The sequence below is a fragment of the Lepisosteus oculatus genome, chromosome 7 (assembly GCF_040954835.1).
Source record: "Lepisosteus oculatus isolate fLepOcu1 chromosome 7, fLepOcu1.hap2, whole genome shotgun sequence".
NCBI classification, from domain to species: domain Eukaryota; kingdom Metazoa; phylum Chordata; class Actinopteri; order Semionotiformes; family Lepisosteidae; genus Lepisosteus; species Lepisosteus oculatus.
This window is the reverse complement of record NC_090702.1, coordinates 18,805,675-18,825,038: the sequence shown is the minus strand read 5'-3', so window position 1 is coordinate 18,825,038 and position 19,364 is coordinate 18,805,675. Positions and strand designations below refer to the sequence as shown.

Below are 19,364 nucleotides of genomic sequence, written 5' to 3'. Positions count from 1 at the left end.
TATCTTGAGCAAGATAGAGATCTGGAGATCTATGCATGCGCATTTCAGGAATACAATCATTTTTCACTTTGCAATCAATATAAGCTTAATGAATCTGATAAGCTCATTTCAGCCTGTCTGTTTTCAGAAGCTGCTGCTTATTAGCCTGTAATGAGAATGTCTCTTGATCATGAAAAAGAGTTTTATTAATGATGCATTATTTAGTATTTTAGTAAGATTTGTAGTTGGGAGCGGTCTTTCGGAAAATGTGTGTGTGGGCGGGAGGGAATGTCAAGAGCACAAAATCCCCACCAAATCATACATTTTAAAATATGTTTAAAAATTCATCCAAATTCTATGGACATTTAGAATGCAAAATCATGATATAGTAGATCATATACATCAAATTATGATAAAGAAAGTTACCATTGTGTGTATTCTATGGCATATTTACCATGATTTAAGTTTATAAATGCAAATGTTGCTATATAAAGTTATAATTAGGACGGTAGTATTTTTCAAACTGAAATAACAAGTACTGTTATCATAAATACATCCATTAATTTAAAAGTTAATTAATTCTACAGTTTGCTCTTGCTTGAGGAATGATTGCATTACTGTATATTACTGTATATACTGTATATAACTGAATGCAGTTTTTCAAATATACCCAGCACTGCTTGACTGTGCATTGTGGGAAGGAGAGAGGTGCAGAATGGTGTTGTAGATTTTGGACAAATGCCCAGATTCCTGAGATGGAAAAGAAAAGCAAAATCATAGTGCACTTGATACAGTGTTTACACTTGTGACAAAGCATCTAATTAATCATCCAAATATTATCTGGAATTTTTTTAATAAAATGAGAAGCTGATTTCTCTCCAATAATTGGTGCTGTTATTCGTGAGAAATTCCATCATTTATGACTGGGATTCCACACGCTGAAAGTGTTACCCATTACCTAGGGGAGAGGTCCAAAGGAATACTATCCAAGACAAAACGTTTATATACTAAGAGGCACTAAGAATGCAAAAAAGGCTGTTGATTTTTTTAGCCTCTTAGAATATTTTCTTGATTTCCTAGAACGAGTGTGTCAGATAAAACAACATGAAACTATGATATGAAAGGCACATTTTTTTAAGACATGCAGTTCCGCAAAGATTCTATTAAGTGAAAACAAGTGGAAAATACTGATGTTATTTAACATAAGTGTAATTTTGACTAGGACATTTAAAATGATTGATGAAGAAGTAATTGAGGCAGCTACCAATCACTTGAAATTGGTATTTTTTTAATTTACATTTACATTAAATGACATCAGCATCATTTTAATATGGTAAACAATTAATCTGTGTTATTTACTATAGTTTGTTCTTAGCCTTTTAAAACAGTTCAGCAAATTTAAACCTGCTATATTTTAGATAGCTATTTAGAGTAAAATCTCTTCCTATAATGTATTGTGCTCTTTAAGCATGTTCAGTTTTCAGTACTTGATGAGCTTAGTGCAATGAATCACTTTATAACCTTAAAATCAATATTGGATTTTACTACAAGTAACTATAGCTAATTAGACAAGTGAGAATAAACAGATGTGAAATTACCTTCTCTAACGTGAGTTCACTGTTTTCACCCAGTAGAGAATTGTTGAAGTACTATTGTGTGTCTGCATTTTTTCTTTTTGTTGTGCTTCACCACTTCAGTAATTAACAAGAAAGGCTTCATTGTTTGAGATTTTCCAGTTGCTCATTATTCACATACATCAAAAGAAAGCACTTTAACTTGAATGACCTATTTTATGTCACTTGCCATAAGCTCAAAAAAAGTTTTAAATTGAACAGTGGTTTCCATTTTTTTTTCATGGACTAAGAGCATCTGCTCTTCATTTCTTCATTTAGGTAAAGCCTAATACACTAATGCACAGTTAGGTGTTGTATTGTTATTGTTCAAAGGGATTTTATCTGCCACACGTTTATTTTTTTAACTTCTTTTATTCATTTTGTCCCTTTATAAATTTTATATAGTGACCTACAATATAGAAAGGGCTACCTTACCCAGTCTATTTAATGTGTTCTCTTGTTCTATAAATATTCACTGTAGTTGACTTCCACTTCCTTTGGAAGTAGAGCATTTTTGTTGAACACGTCAGTTCACTTCAACTGGAAACTGGCGTTCTCTTTAGATCTAAGGCTGAAATGCTTCCCTCCCACTTTTCCTGTAAATAATCAGAACAAGGTCAGATTAAATACTTTTTTTCCTTTCTTAGGTTTCCATTTATGAATGGCATATGTATTATTTATAATTGCTGAAAAGTTAGGCTTTTTCCTTGCTTTTTAATTACTTTGTCATCAGATGGTTTTGTAGCTTGACATTGTCCCCCCCCCTCCACACACACACACACACTTTGTCCTCTTTCACTTTTAAGTAGCTGTTTCGTTAGACCCATCAAATGTACTCCACATCTGGTGGTAGTCTCATTACAACATGCGGATGGTGAAAGAAGGCAGGCTCTTAAAAGCTTTCCCTTAGCAACATTTACATAGAAGCCAACAGATTCCCTTGTTTTGGATTTACAACCCCAAAATGAATCTGTGCTTTTGCTAAAAGGATTTTAATTTGGAAATTATTCTCTTAAATCTGTGGCAGTGATCAGTGCTGCTCTAGCTGCACGTGAGATTGTAGGCAGAGAGAGGGGTGCTTGTCCTTGGAAAATATTCCTTTCCTCAGCATACTGTCAGATCCAGCTGTTTTCATTTGAAAACTTCAAAAAGCTGGTTTGATTAAATTGTCCCCTTAAAAAACACACTCACTCATTGAATAGTGGCTGAGAACTTTACCCCTTTGGTAAAACAAATAAACCCCACTCCTGCTGGCTTAACCAAGATAAATGTAGGCAAATTTGTGTCTGAACCATATGTACAGTACATAACCTTTGCAGCAGCTTAGCGAGGGACAGTGCACTAGGGAAAATAGACTCAAAATCTTAAGCTATTGAAGCTGTTGAGAAATGTTCTCCCTGATCATCAGCTCCTGCAAAATGAAGAACCTTTTAAATGTTGACCACGTATATTGCTTTGACAGTTATTAGCTCCAGATCATCCTAGTAGACTGGAAACACATGTGGTTTCATGATTTGTTAGTACTGTATTCCAGTGGTGATTTTCTGCAAATAGCCTTATAAATGGCCAGTGCTTTAAACAGGTTGAGTATCAGACTAGGGACACAGAATATAGATAGAAAAGTCCTTTGATGTCCTTCTTACTTAAAGCACAAGCATAACAACATAAGAAAGATTACAAAAAGAGGAATCCATTTGGGTGTCATTTTTGTGGAAGTACACTTTAAATATAGATTGTTGTGGCTCCGAGTATACCATGATAGCTGTTTAACCTCCATTTTCTGCAGAAAGTCCCAGCTGTCTCTGTGTGAGAAGACCTGCACCAATAGGTTTGAACCTTTGAACCATTGAAGTTTCATCAATGCTATGAACTGCTTCTGACAACATCTCCCAGATTGCAGCAATATTTGTTTTACATACACATACTGTACACATTGGGTCACCGTGTCCTTGGCAAAATGCAGCCCCTTCCACAAACTGGTCCTGTGCAAAGTATTTGGTCAGTTAATTGCCTGTCAAGCTTGGAGTTTTCTAGTTAGATCTGACATGTTAAAATCAACAAGAACTAAACAGGAGATGATTGGATGAGACAAGAGATGTATTCAGTTGTAGACTATCACTGCCTGGTTGAAAAGATCTGACTAGGAAGTTTTTCTTGTTGTTTTTTTTTCCCTTGAACCCAATGATTTTTTTTCTGTGACCCCTAACCTCTTAGAAAGACCCATTAAGATTATTTTTTGCCCTGTAGCATCTTAAAATAGGTGTTAGTATACAATGATTCCTGTCATGTATCTCCTTCAAATCATATGCTACAGCTTTCTAAGATCTTCGCTATACTGTGATTAAAACCATTCTCCTACCATAGATTGCCTTGTACAGTGTATATTGCACTGATACCACTTACATTTCATTTAGATGCTTTGGCAAGTCATATATTAATAGTGTAGCCTCCTGTGGGAAGAAATTAAGAGTACTCTAACCTTTCTATGTATTGTATAAGCATTATGACATAAACAGATGGTGTGTGATTAAATCAGGAACTATGGGTGAAAATTATTTATACCTCCAAAGAAATAAATAAAGAGAAATAACTTTGTGACTTTCTACAGACTCTATGCGTCATGCTGTTTGTTTTCATATGAATAATTGTCATAATTGATTTTTTATAGCCCTTTTAAATGGTTTAGTGACCTTATGTAATAATTGTACTAAACTTACATAAATCATATACGTACATAATTTATAGTTTCTGGTTTAGGCTTTTTTATTTAATTTTAACCAGCACGTTTCCCATTAGTCCAGATATACTTTTTTCATGTTTCATACTATCTTCTTTCACATTCTTTCTTGTATCATATACAGTATACCATATATATCAGGGGTGTGTAGTGGTTGTTAATGATAATGTGAAATATTTCAAACATTATAATCTCCAATACATTTGCAGTTATGGAGAAAATTTCCTTAATTTGCTTTCAGAGTGCAGAGTTTCTGTTGTATGTATGTAAGTAAAATTCACTGTCTTTTGTCTAACTGTAGGGCTCTACAGTATATGCAGTCCAGTGTTGTAAGATGTGCAGGTTGAAAGCTTACATGTTGGCATGTACTGTATAATGGCATCTGTGGAGAATTTCTGAGTCTTAAGCAGTAATTTTCCATATGTTCCTCATAGTGGTTTACAGAAAAATGCAGACATCCCTCTGTTTTATTGTCATGTTTAAAATGCTTTTTTGTGCTACCTTATTGTTTACTACCGTGAAACAAAGTGGAAGTTAAACAAAGACCTCCTTACTCTTTAATACATTCCTGTGTTTTTAACTGCTGCTGTGTGACTCCCTGCAACTGCTAATAAAGATACTTTATGGTGGCTGAAAATATATGCTACATTGAATGAAGCTTACCATTCTTTAAGACTGCAGGTCTGTTGGACAATCACATCTTTAAAAATGCAAATGTGGTTCAAAGTGCATGTTTCAGTGTTTAAAAGACACAGTTATTTTCTTTTGCAATCAAAAATATTTGCCATTACATTTTAACTGTCCTTAAAAGATTCACCATCCTCTCATATGTCTGACATTAACATTGACCCTTTGAGCCACCATTTAGCATTTCTTATTTGTGTATTTTTTAAAATACTATAAATAAAAGTTTTACTTTTATACCAAATGTTTTTTTGAAGGCCTTGCTAAATATTGGTTGGTTCTGTTTCCAAAGGGGGTTTATATTGCATAGAATATGCACTGCACAAGTGTCCTAATACAGTTACAAATTGAAATCTGAAAACAAATTTAAGTACCAGTTAGAAACAGCCTGAGGGAGATATTTCAGTATTAAAACACTGTAACATTATACAGATGCAGCCATTCAAAATGCGCGGGCGATACCGCATTATTTTCCGGTGCGCTGTACGCAGTCTACCGCGAGTTACCGGTAAATACCGCTAGTTACCGTAAATTCTCCTATAATACCGCAGGCAAAATAATAGTATCCGGAATTTCCGCAAGGTGGAGCTAATAAAGCTCAACCGCTCATGTTTGAGCTGTCACCATCAAAGTCTTTAAGTATTGCCCTGGTCCACATTCTTTTTTTCATTGACTGTCTTTGTAAAAGTAACACCACAGCATTTCACAATCACGCATTTGTTTCCAATCATGCAAAGTACAGTAATTTTTAAGAATCGATTCACCATGCCTTTCACATGCTCATAAAAGAGATTGATTTAGGAACATAAACATATTACCGAATGCAAACTGTACTGTATACAGTATGTATGTGTAAATTTAATGTCTTAACTGTGCCCGTTGAATATTTATATGGAATTTTACCACTGAAGGGAAATCTTAGTGCCTGAGCATAAAAAGAATAGGAGCATACTGTAACACGTGTGAAGGCCATAAACGATATTAATTTTGGAACTTAAACATACACACCAGTATTCCATTTCTCCCTAAACATTTTAAGCATCAAAGTCTTTAACTAACGTGATACCGGAGTCAACAAGCATACTTTTAGAATTTGATTAAAAGGGAATATAATATGGAATTGCATATCTAAAGAAATTAATAACGATATAATTATATTCATGTTGCAAAAAAACTGCAACGGACATAAAAACTCCCTTGCTTTTAACAGAGCGTTCCATAATTTCTAACTACGAAAATTACTTAAACTGCGACACTTATCATTCAACCAGAGCTCGAAATATCACAAGGATCCTCTAGAGCAGAGCAAAGACTGTATTAAAAGAATCGCGTATCTAAAGAAATTAATAAGATATAATTATATTCGTGTACTGCGACAGGGCTGTGTAGGGCTGTTTCACCTCTCTCTTCATGTGACTCTATTCAAAAGCCATTTAGCAAAGAGTGGATGAGAAGAGTGACAAACTAGTATACAGTACTTTAGATCTTTTTTTCTGAACCGGGGAAAATCTGATCATGTTTCTCTATAACAATAATAAAAAACATTGCCACACCCAGACCGTTAAACCAACGCATGAGCACGTCAAAGCCCATTGAGGAGCCTGGCGCAATAACTGTTTTGTCCCTTGATTTACTGATCTGCATTAATTACAGAAATCGAGTTCCTGCTCTTTGCAGATGACCTGGTCCTGCTGTCACCCACAAAACAGAGGCTGTGGCAGAACCTGGCACTCCTGGAGCAGCACTGTCAGACCTGAGCGCTGACAGTCAATCTGGACAAGACCAGAGTTATGGTTTTCCAGAAAAAAAGCCAGACCTCCATTAGTCTTCCTGATGTCGTCGGATTATGAACGAATAAAAGCATCTTATTAAAAACATGTTTGCATTTGTTTGGGAGCTATATTATGTATTTATCATATGTAAGATATAATGATGTGTTTCCACTTACACATCGCACGACTTTAAAAGCTAGAAAAACAGGTTTCGATTCACATTATCTAGTGAGCCTTGTTTTGTCAAAGGACAGCACAAAAACAGACATTGTGTGGTACAAAACGGAGCTCAGTCAATTCAAACAAGTTCAGCGCTGATAAAACATAAAAACTCCTTTGCTTTTAACAGAGCGTTTCATAATTGCCAACTACGAAATTTATTTAAACTGTGACACTTATCATTCAACCAGAGCTCGAAATATCACAGGGATCCTCTAGAGCACAGCAAAGACTGTATTAAAAGTATACTAGTGACAAACTAGTATACTTTAGATATTTTTTTCTGAACCTGGGAAAATCTGATCATGTTTCTCTATAACAATAATAAAAACATTACTTTACATATCAACTTTATGTGATCACCTTAAGGACAGCACATACAAGGGTTAATTGCACAATGGACCGCACAAAGAAATTTAATATAGTCTTCTTTAGGTGTGAGGGCAGGAGTGGATCGCAGAAGGCATAATCAGCAAATTAGGAAAACAAAGAACAGGACAGGTGAGAAGTTTATCCAGAGAGCGAGTGATCAGAAAAAGGAACAGCTGTTACGCCCAGGTTTTAGCTCTCTCTCTGCTGAATGAATAAAAGCATTTTATTAAAAACGCGTTTGCGTTTGTCTGGGTATTTACTTTGTAATCTGCGGTTTACATCTACTGTATTGCTTTGAGATGCCACTTTTAAAGGTGATATGTAAAATAAAGTTTTTTATTATTGTTATAGAGAAACATGATCAGATTTTCCCTGGTTCAGAAAAAAGACGATTAAAATCTGTAATCTTTTCACTTGTATGTCATCGGAAAATACAAGAAGTTTCTGCTTTGTGTAAGGATGGTATCAAAAAGTAATCTAAGTGGTGAGAAAGCTGTGCTCCTCAAAGCGCTTTATAGGATAAAAACAACAGCAATAGTGTTAAGCTGGGCAAACGATTTTTTTATAGAAATACAAAATGAGATATAATGATGTGTTCCGGCTAAGACATTAACGAGTACAACCCCCTTCTCTGCGGGAGTGCTGGCTGTGACTAATTAAACCAGTTTCACAGGTATTTTCAAAGTAGAAGGGGGCGAGATTTCCAGCAAAAGACACCTCCCCCCCTCAAAAACCCAGTAAGTACAGTACTTACTAGTTAAGAAAGCTAGGCTCCTCAATGAAATCGCTTTAACATGCTAATGCATTGGTGTAACAGTCCGGGCGTGGCAAGCTTCTAATGTCAACTCGACTCGATTGGAAGACAATGAACATGTTCTAGCCCTAAATGAATTAATAGCAAACATGGTTCACATAAAATGCATTTTTCCAAGAAAGTTTATAATAATACGATCTATAGTTGAAATCGGAGCCTAAATATAAAGAAAAAGCATTTTCAGAGAGCAATCACGCTGTGTTTATGTAGAAAAAGCAATAAGGTTTATGAGCAATCTAATTACTTATTCGTTTAAAACGCTATATAAAATAAAGTTTATTATTGATTTGCTGGACAGAGCGGTGAACATTATTATGGATAAGACAAAGATAACGATCCTGATCAGTTTAGAAATCTGTGTACGCTGTAAGGTTTTTACTTCTTAAACTTTTAAAATACACGTTTCGAATAGAAAGAAATAATCTTCCTGGTACAGTATGTACAGTATAGCAAACCAGCACGTCTTTTTTCTCCAGTCAGAGGGGTTAGACGCTCGGTTTAAAGCAAAGGAGATTGTCTGTTATAGTGGACATAAAAACAAGAGTTCGCTGGCATTATATCCTAGAAGACACAGATCGGCGCCAGACCAGGAGAATGCCCGCAGCGTAAAAGAAAATGCCTGATGAACTAGGGATTGGACAGTTTCCAAGTGCTTGTACAATCATTGGAAATGTTCAAATAAATGTGCAAAAGAAATAAAATAATCATTTATTTATTTATCATATTGGCTAGCTAATGTCCTCTCTTTGCTAGTTAGTGGCTGTGTTTCTGCATTAGGTAGCAACGGGTGACTGTTCTCAGGCGGAAGATGTAAACAGCTTAATTTTCGTGTTAAATATTTTTTTTTAAATTAAAATTCATTCCATACATCAATCGCATATTTGGGTACCGTTTCATAAAACTTTCATGCTTAAAATGTTTAGGGAGAAATGGAAGACTGATAATGGAATTGAATGAATGATAAGTGTCAAAGTTTAAATAATTTTCGTAGTTAGAAATTATGAAACGCTCTGTTAAAAGCAAGGGGGTTTTATGTCCGTTGCAGTAAAAGAAAATGCCTGACAAAGTAGGGCTTGGACAGATTCCAAGTGCATTTTTGCAATTTACGTTGCATTGTCCATTGTGCTGCTGTAATACAGTTTAAAATAAGTCTAAACTGTATCAGCTTTATTTATGGGTTGCAATTTAGAAAAAGTCAAAAACCGCACTCAAAATGCAATTTAGAGCTTTCTGGCAAGAGGAAACACCCAAATTAATAATGTAACATGCCACTGTTTGTGCTTGAACAAAGTTATACTGCTATTTCCTTAGATACGCTAATAAAAAAAATATTTTTTTTGAATCCCCGGCGGAACACATTCCATAAGATTCAGCACTTTTATATATCGCCTTTAAAGGTGGCTTCTCAAAACGCTTTACAGGATAAAAACAACAATAACAGCAACAACAACAATATTGTATTTCATTGCACTTTGAAAACCAAGTAATAATAACTATATGTGCAAACGTTTTATGATATGTCGCTGTTGTGAATGTCTGTGGAGTGTATCTTATTTGCCTGTCTGTCCTGGCTCTCTCGCTCGCCCTCCCCCCTCTCTCCCTCAATTCAGTTCAATTCAAGGTGCTTTATTAGCATGACAGATGGGTACAATCGGTGTTAGGTATTTACTTTGCTTTGAGATTCCACTTTTAAAGATTATATATAAAAACAAGGCTTTACCTTGCTTTAACTCCGCAATGTATTTAAAAAATAAAAACGATTACAATCTAATCTTTCCACGTTTGATCCCAAGATCCCAAGAAAAATAAATCTAAACGGGGAGAAAGCTATGCTGAAAGTTTAAGATACTTAGAAGACAAAGATATCAATTTATGTTGCATTTGTCTGATTGTGAATCAAAAAACACATATATTTAAACCCGCGTTTACGATTTAAATCAAAATATAAATGTTCATATTGTAACGCCTAGGTGACTATTCATTGTTATTAAAATGACTTAAATTCGATCATGTTGTGATATTTAGAAATATTAATTTGTTTGGTGCGAGTGAGGTTTTATTTAATCTCTGACCAAGGGAAACGTTTCATTTTTTCAATGAAATGTTTGTTAAAAAAAAGTCATGGGTCCACAGTGGGATTCGATCACAGACTGTGTGACATGGGAGTCAGGAACCTAACCCACAGCGCCACCGGCAAGGTCACATGCAGAGTGCTGAAAAAGCACTACAGAAACATTATCAACAGACAATGTACAGCGTGTATTATTCTTGTGTTGCGGTACATGAATATAATTATATCGTTATTAATTTCTTTAGATACGCGATTCCATATTATATTCCCTTTTAATCAAATTCTAAAAGTATGCTTGTTGACTCTGCTATCACGTTAGTTAAAGACTTCGATGCTTAAAATGTTTAGGGAGAAATGGAATACTGGTGTGTATGTTTTCTTAAAAGTACCGAGACCAGCCATATACTGTATGTTTAAGTTCCAAAATTAATATCGTTTATGGCCTTCACATGCGTTACAGTATGCTCCTATTCTTTTTATGCTCAGGTACTAAGATTTCCCTTCAGTGGTAAAATTCCATATAAATATTCAATACTACAACAGGCACAGTAAAGACGTTTACTGTAAATCTTTCTATGACAGACCAACGGACCACGAGTGCTCCTGTCAGTCAACCAATCACATACCGCGGTACCACGCGTCATCGTGCGTCACAATGCGCGACGCCATAGCCAATTATCTCCGATACGTGTGTGTACCGCGCAACTTGAATGGCTGCATCTGTAAGTGCATTGTAAGAAGGCATGAACATAGTAAACTGAGAATAGGAAAAGTGCTCGACTTTTCACTCTAATGCACAAAAGGAGAACCGTGCAAGGTTGAAACACATCACATGGATGGCAGTATTATATGCGGGGGGGGGGGGGCTCCTTCTGTATGTGTATGATTGAGTAGACAGTACTGCAGTATTCACCATACATTTATCAAGTCGTCTAAATCCTGTAGTGTTTTAATTTGTCGGTCTTTAAATTGACTTTGCTTATACCAGAAATGTAGTATAGCATTGCTTCTATTTTGTATGGAAGACAGGTTGAATGTTGGCTGTTTTCTAGGATGTATCGTAATTTTCCCCAGTGGCATCAGCAGGAAAACAACATCAGGACACATCTTCAACTTCAAAGATCCTTTTGACATCTGCTGTTACAAAGGGGGAGAGAGGCTCTAAAATGCACGTTGACACATTAGCCAAAAATTGCAATTTCTATTTGCTTTGCAGTGTTACAGATTTGATGCAGTAACTTTACAAATAAACACTATGTATTTTAAATAAATTCTTGAGCATATTCTTGAGATTTAATCTTTCTCTTTTTGATCAGTATTAACTAAGTGTATGGTAAAACAGAATCTTTGTTAACATTGCAACTCTGAAAGCAAAAGGTCACATTTGTCAAGGTTTTTGTAGCCCACAGAGGTTTATTTTAATTATATGACCTGTGGCATAACTGTCTTCTATGCCAATCTTGAGTTACTCTGTTACTCTCCTTTTTAAGCATTAGATCACACTTTGCTCTGCATTATTGTCCCAGTCGATGTAAAAGGTCTAGCAGTTGCTAGAGATTATTACTGCCACCCTGTAACATTCTTAAAAGCACCACAGACCACAGATTTGTTCATCTTGTTTAATGTAGTTTTAGTTATGCCAAAAATGCTGTATAGGACCCCATCATTCCTCAGGCAGGAAATGAACAACTGCAAGATGTCAGACTGCTAAAGAGCTTAATTAAACTCAGGTTTGGTATTTGATTGGTACCGTAGGTCTTTTTTTTATAAAATAATGATTCTGTTACACAGTAATTACTGACCCCAATTGTCTTCTGAAAATTAGTTTTCCCATTTTCTGGACACTCTCATAAAAATCTATTTCAGATTCATTCATTCCCAGAATCCTTAATTCTATATTTGACCTTTTTTAAATGCTAAAATATTAATGCACCAAATTAAAGTGAAATGACATTATGCATTGCTATTAATTTCTTTGAAGGTAGATGTTATTTTAATCATATTAGTCAGTTAATCAAGTTTCAAATCCCCTAAGAGATCTAAAAATATATCCTGGCAAAAACAGGCAAGATGAACATCAGTGGTATGGGAGTGGTGTTGTATTGGCTTAGTAACACCTCTTCATAACATAGTGTGACACATATTTATACCTCAGTGAAACAGGTAGTCATGGATGACCACTTAAGAGTTCCTTAAAGACTCAGGTGTGCTTAAAAAAGATAAAATATGAATGAAAATATATGTCAAATAGATTTTGTTGATAAGAGTTTCTAGGAGTGCCAATAATTGTGACGTGTTTTTTAGAAAGATTTTGATTTTTTTATAAGGATTTTCTTTCTTTGAATATTTTTACCTCACTGATTTATCTCGTATTTTCAGTGTAAAATCAAGCTGATAAACAACAAAGACTGTTTTTCAGAGCCTGTTTTGCTCCATCTTTACCAAGGTTGTCAATAATTCTGGAGGTCACTGTATCTCATATTTTAAAATGTAAGTGTAGCAACTGGAACCACTGTACCTTTAAAGTTGGCAGTAACTGCTACCTGATCATCCAACCCTGAAAGTGATATTACAAGTAACAGCTTGACTGATTGGTATGCTTCCATGGTCAGGGCTAAGATTTATTGGGTTTTTTTCCATTACTTTCTGTTGAATTCGATGGTACTGGAAAGGTAGAGTCCCGTTTCTGTAGAATCAAAATCAACTTAACTTTCTTTTAAACTGAATTTGAGACAGAAAAAAAAACATTTTCATCAAGGTTATATCCATGGATCTTGTTCATTAAATTCTTTTAACACGTTTTCTTTTCTGTAAAGTGTTTAACTTTAATATTTTAAACATTTTTTTCTTATTTTTGGAAAACTGTTTTGATGCAAAAGGGGGCCTATTCTTAATGCTTTAAGAATTAAAATAAAATGTTTTTTTAATTCATTTATATTTTAAATTGAGTCTGCATGAATAATCTCACTAACAACATTTTCTATGTGAAAATAAGCGTGCATAGTGAGATATTTGCAGTTGCCTAAAATATAAAAAGAACATAATCAACATTTAAAAAAAATAATTAAGACATTTGTGTTATATATCTCTAGATATGTTTCACTATCTGAACAATCATTATTATATTGTCTGATAGGTCCTGTGGAGAAAAAATATTCAAACATAAATATTTTTTCTCTTTTCTTATTAACTGTTGTAGAATAGTTCTAGTTTTTAGCTTTCTCTAGAAATATTTCTGCTTTACCATTAATTATTTATGTACAATAAGAATATTTCAACCAATGTTTTCTCTTACTAGCATTGTATTTTTAAATATTTACAGCTTGCTTTAAAAAATGGAGTGGCACTCTTTATAAATTCCCTTTTGAGGAGAGGCTTCTCTAAAAAAATATTTATACATATATATCAATAGTTAATATGACAACTGCCATTTTTGAAATCCAAAGAAAATGTTTTTCTTTGTTGTTAAATGGCCTAACAATGAATTGTTAATGAACAATTCTGGCTAACTGATGAATTGCTTTGCTTCTGACTTTAGTGTTAATATTTGTTGCTAATTCTATAACTGTTTTCTTGTAGTACCCAGCTGCCTTGATGAACCTTGGGGCGATACTCCATCTCAATGGAAAGCTACAGGAGGCAGAAGCCAATTACCTCCGGGCTCTTCAACTCAAACCCGATGACATCATTACACAGTCCAACCTTCGGAAACTGTGGAATATAATGGAGAAACAAGGCCTGAAAACTTTGGGCACATGATATTTGTACCTGAACATGAACCACAGGGAAACTAGTGAAGAATGAAACACATGCACAAATAAAACTGTCATCTACATCAGTGAATTAAATCTGGTATTTGAACCATACAAGGTGTCAAAATGTTGCTCAAAATGAGTGTCTTCAAGACATGCTATAACTGTGGGGGGCCTTAAAAAGGTTTTTAGAACTGTCAAAAACTAGCAAGAAGCCCTCTCTGAGTTTAACCTCAGCACTTAACTTGAAGGGGGACATAGCTGCATACTTGAAGTCTTGTGGTGAAGTTGATATTAATTAGTAATTGATGCTTAGCTCTCTTGAGGCATTATTTGTCCTGAGGCCATGTAAGTTGGTAAAACAATGAGCTCAAATTAAAACCCAGGAGTGCAATGGTGAAATTTAGGTCTGTTTGTAATTTCCTAGAATTCTAGCTAATCTGAAAAGCTATAGTTTCATAAATACAACTAAGTACTTGTTGGCCTGGTGCTGTTTTCAAAGAAACATAGCCAGTGGTCAAAACATCCTGTCTTTTGTAAGGTAACCTTGAGAACTAGTTGAACTGTATGCCACCAAATACCAAGCCCATTAGATTTCTGCTAAAACCCTATTGGAGATTGCTGCATTCGCTTTTTAAAGCACCTTTATTTAATGGTAACTAATGGACAAAAAATAAAGTTGAACAAAGTTTGAAATTGAAAATTCCAAAGCTTTAATAAAAACTAAATAAAATAATAAAAAAATGTTAAGATCCACTTCCAGTGCTGTTCAGCATTTTTTTTAATGAGGCACATTCATCTGTAGCACCCCTTTCATTAAAAATAATTTAAATTGCTATTATAGTCTTATATTAATTGGGGCTTCTGTTACTAAAACATTTTATGTTATTGGAAATCTGCTCTTTCAAGGGTTTTGATAATACTTTTGAATTGAGATTTGACAATGCTATAGAATACTGATTTTTTTTAGATAATTTTCTAAAGATTTACACATCCCACAGTATTTTCTAATGATTGTATGTCTTAAAGTTTAGAAGGAATGATTCCATTCTTTAGAGCGTTTTACCTCATTGTCTAGTTAATTGAATATTTAATTGAAATATATTTAATACCAAAATAATTCTAAGAATACACTTGCCATTAAACAATTTTCTGTTCCTTCACATTATCATGTATTCCACAGATAATGGATTTCAGTTCTAAATGTAATGGTTTAAAGCAAGCAAGCTTGTGCTGTACAATGTTGTTGGAATTAGAACATATCACTCATTTATGCTGTTTATGCAAGTAACAAGGGAAGTGATCAGTTGCCTTTCAAAATACACTGGGAAAGTGTTGACAGCAATGCAAATTTCCTTTGCTTATTGGATAAACACAGATTTTTGTAATGTACCAGAAGCCCTAATTATAATAAATAATAACAGTCTAAATGAGTATCTGATTATTTTTAAATAAATGGCTGTTAATTTGAATGCCTTCAACATAGAAAATTTGTTTCTCTGCAAAGAACCATCAGGGTTAATGCTATTAAACTCAATAGTTTGATTTTTGTTAAATTTGTAACAGCAAATTCTGGCAAAGTATCATTGTGGATGAAATGTCACAAATAAATGAACAAAAGTTAAATAAAATTTAAATTTAAAGGGCTACTGACCATTGTATCATAAATATTTTAAGTATTAACACCAATCACTCATCAGATTTACAAAATCCTGAAGTGTTCCTTTTTTTATCGTATTCCAGACAGCATTATTAATAATTAAAAAAAAATAAAATCTGTGACATATTAAGAGTTCAAAATGCTTCAGCTTCTGATGTCTTTTCAAGACGTGATTTTCAATGTCTTAAAAAGACGTTTTACCAAAATACAACGTCCACCAAAATAACCCTCTGTCTCACTACATGTAATAGAATTTGCTAGTAATTGTCAGAAAATAGTAATTATAACTGTAATAAATATATTCCACAAACTGACTTGAGCAAACAAAATGATTATCTCCAGATGTCAAGCATTTTTATTTTTGTAATTATTTAGCAAACAAACAACATTGAAAAATAATAATACAAAAAATGAAATGGAATGCTTTGTGTTAACGTTTATTTATTTAACATTGATGCGCCTTTAACATACTGTGAACAACTGATTTTGCTGTATTTTACACAGACTGTGTAAATAACATCTTTGGATTGGTTGGAAATCTGTCCTATTTAATGGGCTTCTTGGCAAAAACGTCTCTTTTGGTAAACGGAAATTTAGCCCTTTTCAAAGATGCCCACTAAAAATGTTTGCTAAAACAAACTAGTCAGTTTTTAATTACTTAGTGAGGAGAAAGAAACATCCAAAGCTCCACTTATATTTATTTTCATGTGTGAACAGCAGGGCATGACATCTGTTCAGCTTGGCAAAGAGCTTGATGACAATTTTACACAATTCAGTCTTATAAAAGATGAACCAAGAAATGTACTTATATAGGAAGTCACTTCAGTTTGTGTACTGCCTTTTTATAGGAAAGTGCTATGATTTAAAAGTGAATTGTAGAAAACATAACCTAAGATATTGACTCCCACTATCATTTGCCATGAGAGCTGCAAATATATTCCAATAGGTGTATTGAGCTGAAAGGTCAGCCATTCACATTAGGATATAATATTATCATAGATTAAAACTTGATGAGAGTTGAGTCTAAAGCCATGAGTGATTACAATTCCTAACCAAATAGCTGTACAACTGTTGCACTCCTCTAATGATGCACAACCATAGAATTATTTTATATATATAAGGGATTATTCAAATGTATATTGTTTTGTTGTTATTGTTATTTCTTGTATTCAGATGTATAAATAAACTTTAATATATAATAGGCTGCATTATTTCAATGCTGAAAATTGTTGAAGCTTGCAAGTAAAATACAACTGCAGAGTTGCCAATGGCAAACATACAAGTGGACTTCTTAACTCATTTTTTATTCAGACTTACTGTTTCATCCTTTTACTTAATGTTTCTGATTGTGTGTCTCAAAATATAAGATGTATTACATATACTATAAGTAATTGTCTGGATGTCATAATTTGGCCAATTGGAGCAGCCAATATGTTCTAACTGCAAGTATTGATCTTCAAGTGTCAGTTAAATAAAGCAAAACATAAGAGGTCTATAAAGGTGCATAAACCTGCAATGGTACAGTGATGTTTAAGTATTTATAAGAGACAGTTTTAGTGATTGTTTTAAAAACTTATTTTAAATGTCATTTGTGGTTTTTGAACTTCTTGTCATCCCATGTGGTTGTTAGCTGACTAGCTGGCACTGTTACACATTTCTTTTTTCACAAACTGAAAATGTAAACATGACTGTGGCAAGGTGGCATGGCAGTTAGCGCTACTGTCTCATAGCTTCTGGGGACCTGGGTTCCGATTTGGGACACGGTTACCTTTCGTGTGGTTCTCTCCATGTTTGCCTACGTTTTTACCTGGTGCTCCAGTTTGCTTATATCATCCAAAGACATACTGTCTAGGTTAACGGATGTCTCTAAATTGTTCACATGTGCATGTGCCCTGCAATGGGCTGGCATCAAGTTCAGGGTGTGGGCCCTCAATGTCCCCTGTGATTCTGAGGGTGTAGCCCCAACCATTCCTGAGAATGAACAGTTTCCTGATAGTGGATGGAAAACATAACTTTCATTTATGTGTGTGTAAACCTTTTCTTTGACTACAGTACTAAAATAGTAGTTTTATTAAGATAGTAAGTACTTCACTAGATACTAATGGATTTTACAGACCACCATGTAACAGAGACTTATATGTACTGTTGGCTTCAGTTGAAATAAAAAAAAATGATGCCCTAACCCAAACATCACCAATGTACCTGTGGATGTATAACATTTTTTATTTGATATATTCCTTGTAAGTCAGAGTCAGGTCTCTGTCCTTCCATGGCAAAACCAAAATATTCAATTTTTACATTTTTTTACATTTTTACATCGACACAAGTGTATTCTATTATTAGACCGTTATAGCTAAATGCTGGTTTGGCTTTGATTATTGTGCAGGAAAAAATGCAGCTTTTATGTGTTCATTCTGTTTTGTTTATGTTATTAAAAACAGGTTCAAGAACAGAAAATTGCTGTATGATTACTGATCTGTCCAGATCAATAGAAGAGTCCTTGGTGGTTCTGTAATTTTCTGTTTTGATCAAAGCAATGGTCACGTGTTACATGTGGCTGTAGTAAATGGTTGAGTCTGTGTCAACACTGTGTTATAGTAGCAATGATAGCTGGGTCTGTCACAGAGTGAAATATTTAACCTAGCTTCTGCTGTGGGACACCCATGGCATTGCTTAGATAACTTGCTAATTCTTCTTTTAGAGAAATAATTTTAAAAAATGTTAAGCATTTCAATATATGTCTCTGCTCAGGGATTTCAAATGGTGGGTTATTGAAGACAGTGCTTATGCAGCACATGGAGAGTTTACTAAATTTAAAGTTTTATTTTTTGAGAATTGTTGTATTTGTATAAATTATCAAGATTTGTAGCCTTTCCTTTTGTAATATAAAGCAAATAATTGCGTGCCAGTTTAGGCTTTCCCAAATGTTTTCCGTTGTTTCTTTTTTTCCACAATAAAGTAATGGTAAAATGCTTTCATGCTGAGACTAAGAGTATTTATTATGATAAAAGTAGTACTGTATGTATGATAAGAACATTGCACACCTATGTTTCCAAAGTGGAAATGCCACAGTGAATACAGAATGATAGTCAAAAAAATGAATGAAATCATCAACTACAATACAGATTTTTTTGTAATGTTTTTAAAATCCTTACTTCTATTTTGTGTTCAATAACACTATTACAATAACGCTAAGTATTATTTTCCCTTCATTGACTTTTCTCTTTTTCTTATTCCACTTATTTCTACTTGCAATGTGTGCTGGTACACATTGGTAATGATGGCCTGCCACTGTCAACACTAACATTAACTTTATTATGAATGAGATAAAAAATACACTTTGGTTTTTGGAAGCAACCAGCACAATGGTGCAGTGGTTAGCATTGCTGCCTTGCAGCACTGGGGTCCAGGTTTGAATTTGCCCTCTGTGTGGAGCTTGTATGTTCTCCCTGAGTTTTGCATGGGTTTCCTGCAGGTAGTTTAATTGGCTTCTGGGAAATCTGGCCCAGGTGTGTACAGTATGTGGTTGTGTGTGGGCCCTGCGATGTAGTTGCATCTCAAGATGTATCCATACATCCTGGTATGTGTTTTAAACACTAAACAGTAAAAGAGTTCAAGATTGCAGTAAACTCACTGCTCCTTTACAAATTTTGATGTCAAACTGTTCATTCTGTATAAATCACTCTACCTA

General features: G+C 34.3%; 1 protein-coding gene across 1 annotated transcript in view; it reads left to right on the top strand.

Moving 5' to 3' along the window:
- Positions 1–18,651, top strand: part of tmtc2a (transmembrane O-mannosyltransferase targeting cadherins 2a) — a 168,839-nt gene extending 150,188 nt beyond the window's left edge. Inside the window, exon 12 of the mRNA XM_006633607.3 lies at positions 13,841–18,651. Coding sequence (XP_006633670.2) covers positions 13,841–14,020 — 180 coding nt within the window. The 3' untranslated portion in view covers positions 14,021–18,651. The remainder of the gene's footprint in view (positions 1–13,840) is intronic.
- The last annotated feature ends 713 nt before the right edge of the window (positions 18,652–19,364 follow it).